This window comes from Dama dama, chromosome 20 (assembly GCF_033118175.1).
Source record: "Dama dama isolate Ldn47 chromosome 20, ASM3311817v1, whole genome shotgun sequence".
Taxonomy (NCBI): domain Eukaryota; kingdom Metazoa; phylum Chordata; class Mammalia; order Artiodactyla; family Cervidae; genus Dama; species Dama dama.
In genome coordinates this window covers 43,669,842-43,686,394 of record NC_083700.1, presented here as the reverse complement: position 1 = coordinate 43,686,394, position 16,553 = coordinate 43,669,842, and the positions used below count along the sequence as shown (strand labels likewise).

The 16,553-nt window shown below is 38.6% G+C and overlaps 1 protein-coding gene across 1 annotated transcript in view; it reads left to right on the top strand.

The window, feature by feature from the left end:
- Positions 1 to 2,387: 2,387 nt before the first annotated feature.
- Positions 2,388 to 16,553, top strand: part of PALMD (palmdelphin) — a 57,332-nt gene continuing 43,166 nt past the window's right edge. The window contains exon 1 of the mRNA XM_061121311.1: positions 2,388 to 2,679. Within this exon, the coding sequence (XP_060977294.1) occupies positions 2,635 to 2,679 (45 nt within the window). The 5' untranslated portion in view covers positions 2,388 to 2,634. The remainder of the gene's footprint in view (positions 2,680 to 16,553) is intronic.

The window sequence follows — 16,553 nt, the reverse complement described above, 5'->3', positions numbered from 1 at the left end:
TGGCAAGAATGCTAAAGTAGGCTTATTCCTGGGAGACACAAGGCCTCTTGGTGGCTGACGTTGTCTCCAACGCTCTCTGATAGACTTGCCAATCTTCCTTGAACTGAACAATAGATCGAGCTGTTTCCACCTGATTTTCCTTCACTCTTAGCTTCACTCCGGTCAGATTTCCACCATGTTCTGACCACTCTCCCAGACCTCCCCATCTCCAGCCTTTGCTGCCTACCTCCCCCATTCTCTCTCACACTGTCATTCTCCTAATAAAATCAAACATATTTAATCCACCTTGGCATTTGGACTCAGACCAACATAATCATCTTCTCACGTCCTACATTTTGCTTGTTTATTATATTTTATGTTTTACTGCCCACTAGAATGTAAGTTCCAGCAGAGCAGGAATTTTGTTTATCCATGTATGTCAAACATCTAGTAGAATGCCTGGTACATTATAGGTGCTCAACAAATATGTGCAGAATAAATGGACAGCAAAGGCTTACAATTAGCAAGTTAGCAAATTCATATTATCAACGAAATAACTGAATAGACACATGACAATCCCAATCAGTTATCACAACTTTGCTCCCTCCTCAGTTCCCTGATCCTCTTGTTTAATCTAGTCCTTCCCTTACACTAGAAAACACTTGGGTTTTCCCATTACATAAATGAGATTTGAGAGGTAAATTGTTTTTAGGAAAAGATCCAGGTTAATAATTGGATGACTGCCATCTGTTCTGGGCAGCCAATATGCAATTTTGACTGAGATATTTATCACTATCATTCTCTTGTCTTTAATTTCAGCCAGGATCTGCAAATAAGCAAAATTGAAATTTTTGAAGGCTAAACATTCATCCAATAGCAATCAAACTTGGTCCACACCTGATCAATTCTCCCATTCTCTAGTCTCCCTAAATGTCTCTTGAGGATGGATGAGTAAGGACAAACTATTCTCAAGTACGATTCCAGATTCTGGAAATAGGATTCTATGGTGGGATGGCTTTACATGACAATATGGGGAAGTCTTTTCTCACTGGGGCCACCAAGTTTACTTAAGGAGATCCCCACAGGGTTCCAACTAAGGGGTTTAAGCCCAGCTCTAATTGTTCTGGGAGCTAGATGGAGGAGGAGGCTGGGGGCCCAACTCTTTCTCACAAAGGTGGATGTAATCTTCAGCCTATTTCTTGGGCAGACCTGAAGAATCACTGTTAGAAAATCCAGGTTCCAGTCCTGGCTTTGCTGTTTATTACCTGTATGGAAAATGACCTCTCTGATCCTCAGCTCCCTCATTTTTAAAATAGGGCTAATATCTTTTAGCCTCTTGTAAAATAAATCTGATGTAAAGCATTTGCCTATAGAGGGTACTCAACAAATATTAGCCATTATTAATTCTGATATTGATAATGCAAAGGAAAGTAAACCATTTGTTCAATGTTTGGGTTGTCCTTTTAACTTCTTTAGCTGAATGTTGATATGAAAGTGCTTGACAGCATCTACACATATAACAATGAGGTAGATGGTAATTAGGATTTATTGCATCAAAATTTAATTAAAGAAAGGGCAGGGAAAGAAAACAGACAAAGCCAATCATAAAGCTTCCAAAACTCTGCTTTGAGCTAAGAGTCTCACTGGGTTTGATTTCTTTTTTCCAAAGGGCCAGGGAATTCTCACATGGTGTCAGACTACATGAGTTACAGAATGTCTCATCAGACTTTCAAAGTCTCCACACTCCTTTCTCCTGCGTAACTGGTGAGGTCAAAACGGCCACCTTCCTGAGTGTCATTGATGAACAAGGTGCAAGAAAGAAATGCATGCCAAAGAAGTCCAAGACAGAAATAACAGAGAGTGGTACTTGACATTTAAACCACACTGAACACGGCTGATGGGCCAAGCTCTTAACAGTGTCACGTCACTGTCTTTAATTTCTCCATGACCTAAAGATTCCAAACTTTGAAACAAACTGCTGGAGTGGGAAGAGAAGGAAGAGGTGAGGACAGCCTGATGTAAATTTACCACTAGATTAAATTCTAAAGTTGCTCCAGAATTTTGTATTATTATCTGAAAGCAATCAAAGAAAGAAAAGCAAGCAAGTGACTTGGCCCAGTCAAGGTAAGGCTCTGTCTTTGCAACTCTGGTAGAGAGAGAGTAGGGGTCAACAACTTTGTACAAATACACACAGACCCACACATGCAGAGATCTGGTTGTGTGTGGCTAGAGCAGAGGCTGATGAAACCCAGAGCGTGGGCTCCTGGTGCTACTCCTAAAGAAGAATGAATCGGGTAAGGAACAGTTAATAAGAAAATGTGCCTCGCTCACTGTGCACATTGCAACAAAGAGCTGGCAGCTCCTGAAGGAAAAGGGCTTGTGCTGCTGCCGTTCAAACTTGTCAGTCAGCCTGTGCCAGCAGCCTCAGCGTCTGCCTCCCCGGCACACCCTCATTACATGTGTCTGTCTGGGCTGATCTGTACATCTGCTCAGAGACGCTCCTGCCGAGTCGGGGATTTCTGCTTTTCTCCACCGGTGCAGGAGTGGGTCTCTCCCGGCTTCTCTTCTGTCACCTCCGCTCCTCTCCCCAAGGAGGCTCCTGCTTTATGGTAGCTTTGGACTTCCCTCACTGGCTGCCTGTCCCCGACTTCTAGAATGGAAGAAGCTGAGCTGGTGAAGGAGAGACTCCAGGCCATCACAGTAAGTCTGCCTAGTTGTAACTCACGGAGGTGCTTGCTTACAGGGACGACAGACACGCAGCTTGCTGGCCCTGCTGCCGAGCCCCGTTAGTGAAAAAACAGAACTGTCACCTTTCACGGGCAAGTCTCTGCCGCTCTCTTAGCCCTGGTGACCCTCTGTAACTCTTGGGCTTCCGAATCTAAGTAGAGAGCAAATGTTCTTGATTTTCACAAAAACTGTACCTATGTTTTAAATAGCGGTCAGAAGCTTTTAAGGCAGTTTGGTTACACTATCATGTACCTGAAAAGCATAGATTTTCCTTACATTTATATCTGACAAACACTAGATCAAGGAACTGATCTTCAGCTTTCAAAGTTTTTAAAACAATTAACTCACCAAAAAGTGAAAATCTTTTAAAAGGAGGAGAAAAAAGAAATTAAGAAAACTACTTGAAGCTTTTTATTTGTAGTTGTGATAGTGTGTTCCGCAAAGCCTTACAGAATTAAAATGACTATCGTTGTACTTTAGCTAAGGATTAAAACAAGAGAAAAGTAGGTAAAAGCACGTATCAGATTAATTCTAAGATATCAGTTTCCAGCAGAGTCACAAACTGAATAAGACCCTGATAAAGGAATGTAATGCATGCAGTGCAATGGATTGGGAAAATATTTTGTTAATACCAGGAAGGAGAATAGTGCATTTTTTATGTTTGTTCTGGGAAAGAGTCAAAGTATGAAATGAATTACTTTCCCTAAGTGATCCAGCTTTTTTTCAATTTTACAAAGCCCTCTATTTGGCAGTCACCTGGAAATCTCTGGCACAATCATTTATCATTGGCTACAACTTATCATATAATTTTTTTAAAGGAAAAACATTTTAGAGATCAACATTCCATTTTTTCAGCATTTTCTGACACTGAAATTAGCTGTCAAGAGTACTGTTTAAAAACTGATGCATAATATCACAGATGTGGGTTTATTCATTTAAATGTATATTGGACATTACTATCTATAAAAATTACTCTTTACTCTCTTGTGAAAAGAAAACTGATGCAAAATCAGAGTGAATAGAAAGATATCATTCTTTGCTCTTCGAATTCTGATAGCATGAATTATTATTATTATTAAGCCCAATTTAGAATTTTTATTAAAAAGATACAAAGTTTCAGTTCTACCCAGAAAGCATTCAGTAACTTTAAATATTTTCTCAACCAATGGTTTGGGAACCAAAAGTCCACAGATAAAGTTGGCACTTTTCCAAAAGGCAGTGCTCTCAAAATGTCCAACTCCTAATTAGTACATTTTCCTTTCTTCAGAAAACCTTGGTTTGGATTATTGTTTGTTTTGCTTTGTTCCTTTTGTTGTGAAACTCAGCCACTGTTTCAGCTGTCTTGCTGTAAGGGACAGGAACTGGGCCCTGCTCTGCTGTTTTTGGCGTGGGCCTTTTACATTACAGCTGTTCACTAAAGGTTACTTTATCAGGCTGTGTGAGTTGTGTGGGCACAAGCTCTGCTTTCTCTGACCCTTCTATCCCCTAATTAACTAAATTACATCATATATCCGATGAAATTCACACGTAGCTCCTTCTTCCACCTTTTCCTTTTTGAATCGCAGCTTACCCTTACTTCAGCCCTTATTACGCCTGCTGCACTTTACAACTCATCCTGAAGCAGCACGTGTTCTAAGGGTAAGATCGCACTTTGAAAACTAGGAATTTCCAACTGCAAATAAAACTAGGACAAAAGTCATAATGCTTTAAATGCCTTATAAGCAGACCAGAGAGTAAACAGGTTCCTGAATATACTGGTGTGTACTTTTATGATGATTAAAAAATAATAATAATAACAACTAGTTTTTGGATTATTTCGTTAGCTTAACCATATCCCATTTGAAAGAATAAGCATGTCTAGAAAGTAAAATTACAAAATAATTATATTTTTGAAATAAAACACATATAAAATTGTAGAGAAAAAATTGAGAAAAGTTTATGGGGACAAATTTCCCCTAGTCTATAGCTCACTGGACCAAGTCCAGTCACAGAGGTCACTACTGAAGATGAAAAAATGGAGCACTGGTGTGTCCATGGAAACAACACATCCACTCATCTCCCTCCCGGACGCCCTGGGAAATGCCAGCTTGCTCCACCCTTGCCTTACCCAGGAAGCCACCTCAGCTATTCCCCTTCCCCCTAGGGAAATGAAAACACAGTGTCCAGAGAGTTTTCAGGGATTGTCTCACTTTTGGAAGCACTTAAAATCTTCAGACTCTCAGACCTAGACTAAAACTCAGAGACAATAATCTCATTTTAACCATTTTCATTCTATTTCCCTTTACTGAAATAATTTTTATATACTTCAAGAACAAAATCAAAAGACAGTTGCCCAGTATAACCAAACAGCGATTCAGAGACTTCACTTTATTGGAAAACAAAACTTTCAACATTCTAAGATCTATTTGAGTTTCATACTAAAATTTATTCCTCTAATTCATAGCTGAGAAATGAAATAAACTTCCCTGCAATATTTATTCGACGTGATTTTGAGGGTCCAAAAAGTCATTATTTCTAGTGCAAGAAATTTAAAGATAAACGTATATGCCTGAAACTTGATAGAATCAAGTGCCATTCTTCTTGTTCCTCTTTTGAAAAAAAAAAAACAGATTAAACACAGCAAGTAGATGGAATGTGACATTAGGCTCTCAAATTGAAAACTAAATTACTGTGATGGTGCCTTTATTTCTCATACCAGTAAGTTAAATTTTATATTATTCAGGAGGCTTCTCAAAGACTTAAAGGGAATAAAAGAAAAAATTATGAAAGCACACGGAAACGATTATTTAAATAGGGTACGTCATTTGGTTGGAGAAGGAAAGAGCAACCCAGTCCAGTATTTTTTCTGGAAAATTTCATGGACAGAGGAGCCTGGAGGGCTGAAGTCCGTGGGGTCACAAAGAATCGGACACAGCTGAGCAATTGAACATGCACTTCATTTGGGTATACCAAGTATGGATTCTATTTTGTATACTTACTCTCATGTTTCTCCTTCATTACCTTATCCAGGTACAGGCATACCTCGGAGATACTGCAGATTTGGTTCTAGATCACTTTGATAAACCAAATATCACAATAAAGTGAGTCACATGAATTTTTCAGTTCCCAGTGCAGACAAAATTTATGTTTCAACTATATAACATAATGCAATATTACTATGTCTAAAAAATAACACATATGAGTGCTAAGTTTCTTCAGTCGTTTCCGACTCTCTTCTACCCTATGAACTCCAGGCTCCTCTGTCCACAGGATTCTCCAGGCAAGATTACTGGAGTGGATTGCCATCCCCTCCTCTAGGGGATCTTCCTGACCCAGGGATCAAATCCACATCTCAAGCTTCCTGCATTGGGAGGCAGGTTCTTTACCACTAGCACCAGCTGGGAAATCCGCAATTTAAAAAATACTTTACTGCTAAAAAATGCTAACCATCATCTGAGTCTTCTGAAAGTTGTAATCTTTTTGCAGTAGTAGCATCAAAGATCACTGATTAAAAAGACAAACAGTGTATGTTTTCACTTGTATGTGAAACCTAAAAAAATAAAGCAAATGAATAATTATAACAAAGCAGAAGCAGATTCACAGAAACAGAGAAAAAACTAGTGGTTACCAGAATAGGGAAAGGGGCAGGGTAGGGGCAAAGTAGGTAAAGGGGATTAAAGGTACAAACTATTAGTTATAAAATAAATGTTATAAGGACATAATGTACAGCACCAGGAATATAGTCAATATTTTATATACCTTTGTATGGAGCATAATCTATAAAAATATTGAATAGCTAGGTTGTATACCTGAAACTAATATAATATTTTCCTGTAACTATGTTGTTGTTTAGTCATTAATCCGTATGCAACTCTTTTGTGACCCATTGACCTAGCCCACCAGGCTTCTCTGTCCATGGGGTTTCCCAGGCAAGAACACTGGAGTGGGTTGCCATTTCCTTCTCTAGTATAACTTCCCAGAACAGGGACTGAAAATGTGTCTCCTGTGTCTCATGTATTATCAGGCACAATTGTTTACCACTTTCTTGAGCCACCAGGGCAGCCCTCAAGTCACTATACCTCAATTTAAAAAGAAAAAAAAAGACTGCTCACAAAGGGAAAAAAACAAAAAGAAAGATCACTGATCATACATCACCATAACAAATATAATAATGAAAAAATTTGAAATATGGCAAGAATTACCAAAATGTAAAAGTGATCAAATGCTGTTTTAAAAAAATGGTGCCAATAGACTTACTCTGTGCAGAGTTGTCACAAACCTTCAAAGTATTTTAGAAAAGCAGTATCTATGGAAATAAACACTATGTATCTAGTGAAATAAAAGTGAAGCACAATAAAATGAGGTACAGTTGTGCCAACTCATAACTTACTAAATTAATAAGTTAATTAATCTCTTAGTATCTCTTAGCCAAAGAGTTTAAGTTTTCAATTATAAGTGGAAAACAGAATACTTCAAACTAAGTAAATACTACATTGATTAAAAAGTCTCTTGAGGCTTAAGTTACTACACAGTATTTTGACAAATAGATGATTTTTATACAAAAGGAGAATTATTAAAGTAAGCTAGCAAATAGAAATGCACTTTAAATGTTATCAGAACTGAGGCTACCAATGTCTCCAATGTTCTCTGAAAGAATGACATGAAGGACTGAGTTATCTCTACAAGGTTCCTCTCTGGAATTGAACATGGTACACATCGAAGAGTGATGAAATGGCCCAAGTGAATTTCCCACAAAAACAGAAATATCTTCTGATAATCAGTAATACCCTATATTGGGGACTTCCCTGGTGGCTCAGACGGTAAAGCGTCTGCCTACAACGCGGGAGACTCGGGTTCAATCCCTGGGTCGGGAAGATCTCCTGGAGAAGGAAATGGCAACCCACTCCAGTATTCTTGCCTGGAAAATCCCAGGCACAGTGGAACCTGGTAGGCTACAGTCCATGGGGTCATGAAGAGTCGGACATGACTGAGCAACTTCACTGTTCATATCCTCCTTCCCAAGCAACACATTTTCTTATTTCCATTCCCATGGTGGCATTAGGAAAATATTGTTACTAAATAATGGGATACTCAGGCTGGAAAACTCCTAGATCTGAAACTGCAGGAGATCATAGAAGTGCACAAAAATAGTAGTACTTTGGGGCCAGGATGGGAGGTACAGTTAGTGAGCTCAAAAAAATCCTGAGAACTATAATCAATATATAGAGAACAAACCCAGTCGAGGAGAAAATGGGTAAGAATAAAGCTGACATTTTTACTTTCATCCAGGTTTAACTTTTAGCTGTTAGAAATGCACATTATCCACTCATTCTCTCATTCCTTTTTTCAGTTAAAGGTTATTGAGCACTTACTAAGTGCCAAACCTCATTCATTTTTTGCATCAACAATATATGTACTCAGTCTCTTAGCCATGTCTGACTCTTTGCAATCCCATGAACTGGAGCCCACCAGACTCCACTATCTGTGGGATTATCTCAGAATGAATATTTCCTCTTCCAGAGGATCTTTCCAACCCATGTATCAAACCCACATCTCTTGTGGCTCTTGCATTGGCAGGCAGGACTCATTACCACTGAGCCACCTGGGAAACCCTCAACGACATACAATATTTATTTAGGTCTCATGCTTTTAAATGAAAAGAAGTAAAATAAGAGGAATTAGGAGTGTCAGAGGGGCTTCCCTGATAGCTGAGTTGGTAAAGAATCCACCTGCAGTGCAGGAGACCCCAGTTCGATTCCTGGGTCAGGAAAATCTTCTGGAGAAGGGATAGGCTCCCACTCTAGTATTCTTGGGCTGCCCTTGTGGCTCAGCTGGTAAAGAGTCCACCTGCCATGCAGGAGACCTGGGTTCAATCCCTGGGTTGGGAAGATCCCCTGTAGGAGGGAAAGGCTACCCACTCCAGTATTCTGGCCTGGAGAATTCCATGGACTGTATAGTCCATGGGGTTGCAAAGAGTTGGACACGAATGAGCGACTTGCACTTTCACTTTCAGGAGTGTAAGAAGTGAGATGGGATGGGTTGCAATTTGCTGTAAAATGGTCAGGAAGGGCCTCAAGGAGAGGGTGACATTTGAACATGGTTGGAGGTGAGGTGAGCTTGTCAAAAGTTAGACAACGGCAGTAATCACAAGAACAAGCACCTGCCTAGGACTGACTCCATTTGGTAATAAGCCATATAAAGTCCTGACACTGGAATTTGAGCAACAGAGCCAGATTTGCCAGCCAAAGCTGCTCATGACGCAAAATAATCAAGAGCTCTACTTTTCCCCAGATCCACTCCCTATTTTGTTCCACTCCCAAGGAATTTTTTCTAGACTTGTAAACATAGGAACGTAGGAGGCAGAAAGTTCTTTGTATAAAACAGAAATCTGCTCAGTACAAAGACCGCTATTAAAACAGTACCATAAATACACATAGATCCTAGTTACTTCTCTTTTTAATTAATTAATTCTGGTTTTGGCTGTGCTGGGTCTTCGGTGCTACCTTCAAACTTCCTCTAGTTGCAGCACGTGGGCCTAGTGTTGAGGCTCTTGACTGTAGAGCTTAGGCTCAGTAGATGCGGCACATGGGCTTAGGTACTCCTTGGCATGTGGGGTCCTTCCAGATCAGGGATCAGAGCTGTCCCCTGCATTGGCAGGCAGATCCTTAACTACTGGACCACCAGGAAAGTCCCTTTAGTTACTTCTTTAGCACATGCTTCCTCTCACTGGACACCCCACCTCATCTCATTCACCTTTTTCCCAATATCTGGTATTTTCTAACAGTTAATATGACAGTTAATGACCTCAAAGCAGGATCTGCTACATAATTTGTGAGGCCCAATACACCATGAACATGTGGGGACCCTTGTTCAAAAAGTATTCAGAATTTCAAAGTGGTAACAGCAGAAGTTTAAAAGCATTCAAATGAAGCTCTGGGCCCTGCTGAGAGTGGTGCTGCCATGTATGACTTCCCAAGTCACATGTCTAAGAAGCCCAGTCCAGCCATGGACACCTCTTTCTTATGTATTCCTTCTATACAAATGAGAGCATAAAAACAAGTGCAAACCAGCCTGAATCACAACAGAAGGTAGACCTTAACGTGTATTTGGATCATTGTGTTGTTTAGAATTCTAACGACACCTCAAAGTAATAATGACTAAAAGGAAGCACAGTGAACCACTGTTTCACTGCACCTGTGGTTAAGACAGTTATGGAAAGAACTCCCAATTTGTCATGACCATCCCCAGACATTCACATAAAGTTGGTACATGGAGATGTAGGAATCTCCTAAGCAAAGATGTCCTGTGCCAGTATATTCAAACAATTAAGCCTCTGCACAATTTTCCACAGTGCTATGCTAAGATTACATGTTTCTTCCAGAGAGGGAAAGGTTTCTTAAAACAAAAGTGCTATGCCACATTTCTTTGCCAAACATAATAGCCCACCCACAAAGGAGCCCATGTGATGAGGTACAATAATTTTGATGCCTTGTTAAGGAAACTACTTTTTGATAATCAGGGATGGTTTTTTTTTCCAGTGTGCTATGGAGTGATAATGCTACTCTGCCAAGCCCTCTACTGACAAGGATCCCCACGAACTTCCTCAACATTACTAGATGGTGAAAAGGAAAAGCTGCTTCTTTAGAAAACTGTGATTAAAACAAGCCAGAGACTAAGTGACTAAATCTAACAAGAGTCTAAACAATACAGTGTAGTTCAGGCTAGAATCAAAACAGAGTTTCCACTTCCTAAACTACAGACTGAAACTAGCTAGCTTCTCTAGAAATAGGATAAGAATATTTAATTTATTAATTTATTCAATTTATTTAAATGGCAGTGGTGTCATTCTGGGAAACTCAAGAAGTTTCCTCACCAGGAGCCCTGTGACATGTCAACTTTCCTAAAACACCATAGGAATAATTTGAGTGAGATCCATACTTACAGTTTTTATGTAAAACCCCAGTGACTGAGTGAAATTCACTCAAACCATTTGAGACATAGAGCCAGGTAATTTTCTGTCTTAAGCATGAAGTTTTCAATGTGTAAGTGTATCAATAACTGGCATGGAGTGATACAACATGTTAAAAGGAGACATAACAACTACTCAAAATCAATCTATGCTACCAAATCTAGATACAAAGACATCTCAAGCACAAGAATTCTGCAGTTAGAAAGAATAATAACACCAAACTCCCAGTCCATCTCTCCTCTACCCCACCCCTCTTGGCAACCACAAGTCTGTTTTCTCTATCTGTGAGCCTATTTCTGTTTTGTAGATGGGTTAACTTGTGTCATATTTTAGATTCTACAAATAAGTGGTACCATATGGTATTTGTCTTTCTCTTTCTGACTTGCTTCACTTAGTATGATAATCTCTAGGTATATCCATGTTGCAGCAAGTGGCATTATTTCATTCTTTTTTACTGCTAAGTATCTGTATATACCACATTTGTTTATCCATTCATCTGTCAAGGACATTTAGGTTGCTCCCGTGTCCTGGCTATTGTGAATAGTGCTGCTCAGAACATGAGCTTCTCTGGTGGCTCAGTGGTAAATAATCCACCTGCCAATGCAGGAGACGCTGGTTCAATTCCTAGGTCAGGAAGATCCCCTGGAGAAGGAATGGCAACCCACTCCAGTATTCTTGCCTGGGAAATCTCATGGACAGAGGTGCCTGGCAGGCTACAGTCCATGGATCACAAAAGAGAGCCAGAATGACAGTGACTAAACAACAATGAACATGGGGTGCATGTATCTTTTTATTTTTTTATCTTTTTGATTATATAGTTTTGGGAGTTTGGGGTTAGTAGATAAAAACTATTACATATAGAGTTGATAAGCAACAAGGTCTTACTGTAGAGCACAGAGTACTGTATCCAATATCCTAAGATAAACCATGATAGAAAAGAATATTTTAAAAATGTATACATGCATGTATAACTGAATCTCTTTGCCGTACAGCAGAAAATAACACAACTTTGCAAATCAACTATACTTCAATTTTTTTAATGGAAAAAAATTAATAGCAATTAAATTGAAAACTCAATATTCAAATATACAACGAATATACAAAAATCAACAGCTTTCTGAAAAACAACAGTCAGAAATTGTAATGTAAAAAAGTGAGACATGACCAAGCACGCATGATGTAATGTGAAAGTAATTCATTCCTGATAGCTACACTTTAAAAAAAAAAAAAAACAGTTAAAGCCTAAAAATAATTTTATTTAAGAAATGGGAAGAATTTATATGAAGAAATCTTTATGTTTATGTTTTATACCCACTAAGGAACTGTGCAGGATATATATAATTTAATTTTACTAAGTGGTATATATGTCTAGAGAGACACACCGCTTCTTGAGGTAAAGTCTGAAGACAAAAAATGTTGTCACATATTTTCAAATTTATTTTAAATTTAATGCAATTCCAATCAAAATCTCTAAGGAGGCATTCTTATTCACTTCTGGTGGCACAATGAAATTGTTGAAACAGGATAATTCGGCAATCAGTAAAAGAAAACTCAGAAACTGTTTTACTATTTGACCAAGAATTTTATTAACAAAGAAACATACAAATACTAAAGAAAAATAAGAGATGCATATAAAATGTATTCTTAAGACATTCATAAGATAGCAAAATCATTTCTTAGAGTATTTAATAAAAAGTGGAATCCAATTCAATGTCCAAAAGTAGGGATTAGCTGAATAAATACAGTGCATATATACAAGTTTGTAGATATACTTGCATATATATATATATATAATGGAATAATAAGTATCCATTAAAAATAATTTAGAAGACTAATGATGTGGTATATCATCATTTCATGATATATCAAGAGAAATAAGATTACTAAATGTGTAACAATTCCAGCTTTATATGAGCTATAACATATTATGCAGATGTAAATCATATATAACAGTATCAATCTCTGATTATCTCTGGATAATGATAATTACTATTAGGAGTAACTTTTAAAATTCTACCAGGGTATGTGAGTTTTTGTTTGCTTCTTTGGCTGTTTGTTTGGTTGGCTGGTTTGTTGGTTGGTAATTTTGGTTTGGTAGAGAGTGATGAAGCATAAGGAACCAGCTGAGTTTTCCATTTAGTTTCTATTAGAACTTAACAAAATGATTGCAAAATTCAATGGGAAAAATAAAGTACTGCTACTAATCAAGACATTTTAGAGAAAAGCAACAAAGGAAAACTTGCCCAATAAAATGTTAATTTATCTCATTAGTGGTACATAGTATTAGTACCAAAATCTATAACTAAAGACACACACAGATAAACTGAAGCCAGACCCTAGTTTACAATTTTTAAATGTAAATGATAAAATTAGTAAATAAAACAGTAAACCAGTAAGAAAGAATTACTTAAGTTTCAAATTTAGTTAGAATTTGGGGGGAAATAATTAGACCCTCAGCATTTACCATAAGTCAAAATTAATTCAACTGGATTTAAGAGTATTTAAAAAACTCTTCAGAAAACTAGAAGAAAATATAGATGAATAATTACTGTATCTCAAAAAGTAAAAGATATTAAAAATATAAAAGCAAAAAAAAGGGGGGGAGCTTCCCAGGTGGCACTAGTGGTAAAGCAGCCGCCTGCCAGTGAAGGAGACGTAGGGAGGGTCCACCCCTGGGTTGGGAAGATCGCCAGGAGCGGGGCATGGCAGCCCACTCCAGTGTTCTTGCCTGGAGAATCCCCGTGGACAGAGGAGCCTGGCAGGCTATGGTGCATAGGGTCACAAAGAGTCGGACAAGACGGAAATGACTTAGCACAGCACAGCTCATAGGAAAAACAACTTTCAGTACTTCTAGAAACAGCATAAATTAAAAAAAAAATTAAAGGAAACTAGGAGACTTCATTTACAACTAAGTAAGGCAAACAAAGGGGGCTTCCCAGGTGGTGCCAGGGGTAAAGAATCTGCCTGCCATTGCAGGAGAGGCAAGAGATGGCAAACAAAGGCTGCTATTCCTAATTCAAAGAACCCATGTGTGTGTGTGTGTGTGTGTGTGTGTGTGTGTGTGTGGGTGTGGGTGTGTGTGTGTGGGTGTGTGTGTTCAGTCGCTTCAGACTCTTTGTGACGCTATGGACTGTAGCCTGCCAGGCTCCTCTGTCCATAGGATTCTCCAGGCAAGAATACTGGGTTGGGTTGCCTTATCCTTCTCCCAAAGAACTCTTTCAAATAGTTAATTTAAAAATTAATAGGCTTTACAAAAAAAAAAAAAAAGGACTTCCCTAGTAGCTCAGCTGGTAAAGAATCCGCTTCCAATGCAGCAGACCCCAGTTTGATTCCTGGTTCAGGAAGATTCACTGGAGAAGTATTCTTGGGCTTCCCGGGTGGCTTAGTTGGTAAAGAATCCGCCTGCAGTGTGGGACACCTAGGTTCGATCCCTGGGTTGGGAAGATCTCCTGGAGAAGGGAATGGCTATCCACTCCAGTACTCTGGCCTGGAGAATTCCATGGACTATCCATGGGGTTGCAAAGAATCTGACACGATTGAGTGACTTTCACTTTACCAAAATATAGGTGGACATCACAGCTTCCCTGGTGGGAAGAATCAGCCTGCAATGCGAGAAATGTAGGTTCGATCCCTGGGTCAAGATGATCCCCTGGAGAAGAAAATGGCAACCCACTCCAGTATTCTTTCCTGGGATAGCCCACAGACAGAGGAACCTGGTGGGCTACAGTCCCTGGGGTTGCAAAAGAGTCAGACATGACTTAGCAACTAAGCCATCACCATCAGGTAGTCATCACAAAAATTTTTTTACATAACTAATACAAATAGCCAAGAAAATTATACACAATAATATATAATATTTGACCACAGAAATTTTATAAATCTCATTAAGAGATCAAAATTAGACTATTTTTGCTCTATTTATATTGCTTAAGGATCTTTCACATATAATATTCCTACTTAATAAGAGTGAGGTAATATACACTGCTTTGCATAAATACAAGTTAAAATAACTTTACACTGAAGCTTTTTAGCAATCTGGAAACATCCATACCCCTTGACTAGGTACTACATTCTAGGCACCTATCCTGAGGAAATAACTAGACGAAAGTGGTCGAAATTTTATAAACAAGGAATTTCATCATACAGCTACTTATAACAGCAAAAGATTAAAAACAATCTAATGGGTGGAAAAAGGGAAACTGATTAAGCAAGTTATGCTCTTCTGAATAAAATTGAGTTATTTTAATAAAATTCAATTACATGAGAAATGCTCATGACACAGTATTAAGTGCAAAACGTAAAACACAAAACTGCATATGGGCCTCCTTGTGTGGTTTCTGCATGTGTTTTTATAAACATAGTTAACTGTTTTAAGCATTTTGAAAAAATATTGGAATAAAATGTACCAAAACGTAACTAGTAGTTATTTCTAAAATAGTGGGATTATGGGAGATTTTTATATTTTTCTTTAAAGTGGTCTAGATTTTTCAAACATTCAAACATGCAATTAGCATATCCTATAGGTTTCATAGTTCACCTTTATTAATAATAAAATTAATCATTAATTTGGGTTCCTCGTTCCTAACAGACAACATGTTTGAAATCTTGCCTTGGTCATCTTTTATTTCATTGCTTCCCAAACCTGGCTGTTCATTAAAGTCATCTGGAGCAGTTTTTAGCAACAAGTCATCCAGTGCACCCCCACTTCACCCTTGAAATCTCTGGCTCAAAGAATTAGCTCAATATGTTTATGTTTACTTGCTTATTGGGCTTGGTTTTATTTTTCTATCTCTATAGTTAAAAAAAATGTTAATATAATCACTTTCAAATAAGTATTCTTCTCTGTTCACATTTACACAATTTTAGCGAAGAAAAAAATAAGAAATTTTGTCAAAAGTCATGCTGAAACCGAGATATACTGAATTCTCATGATCTAGATACCTATGCTCCTCAGTTGCTTTACCTGCATAACAGGAATAAACACGGTCTTACTTCCTGGCAACTTGGGGGAAATTAAGTAATTGATACATGTAAGTTCCTTAAGTATTCCCAACACATAAAGCACTCAATCAGTTCAGTTCAGTTCAGTCACTCAGTCGTGGCCGACTCTTTGCGACCCCGTGAAGCGCAGCACGCCAGGCCTCCCTGCCCATCACCAACTCCTGGAGTTCACCCAAACCCATGTCCATTGAGTTGGTGATGCCATCCAACCATCTCATCCTCTGTCGTCCCCTTCTCCTCCTGTCCTCAATCTTTCCCAGCATCAGAGCCTTTTCAAATGAGTCAGCTCTTCACATCAGGTGGGCAAATTATTGGAAGTTTCAGCTTCAGCATCAGTCCTTCCAATGAATATTGAGGACTAGATTTCCTTTAGGATGGACTGGTTGGATCTCCTTGCAGTCCAAGGGACTCTCAAGAGTCTTCTCCAACACCACAGTTCAATTCATCAATTCTTCAGTGCTCATCTTTCTTTATAGTTCAACTCTCACATCCATACATGACTCCTGGAAAAACCATAGCCTTGACTAGATGGACCTTTGTTGACAAAGTAATGTCTCTGCTTTTTAATATACTGTCTAGGTTGGTCATACTTTCCTTCCAAGGGGTAAGCGTCTTTTAATTTCATAGCTGCAATCATCATCTGCAGTGATTTCAGAGCCCAAAAAAATAAAGTCAGCTACTGTTTCCACTTTTTCCCCATCTATTTGCCATGAAGTGATGGGACCAGATGCCATGATCTTAGTTTTCTAAATGTTGAGCTTTAAGCCAACTTTTTCACTCTCCTCTTTCACTTTCATCAAGAGGTTCTTTAGTTCTTCACTTTCTGTCACCCTGCTTATTTAACTTATATGCAGAGTACATCATGAGAAACGCTGAGCTGGAGGAAGCACAAGCTGGA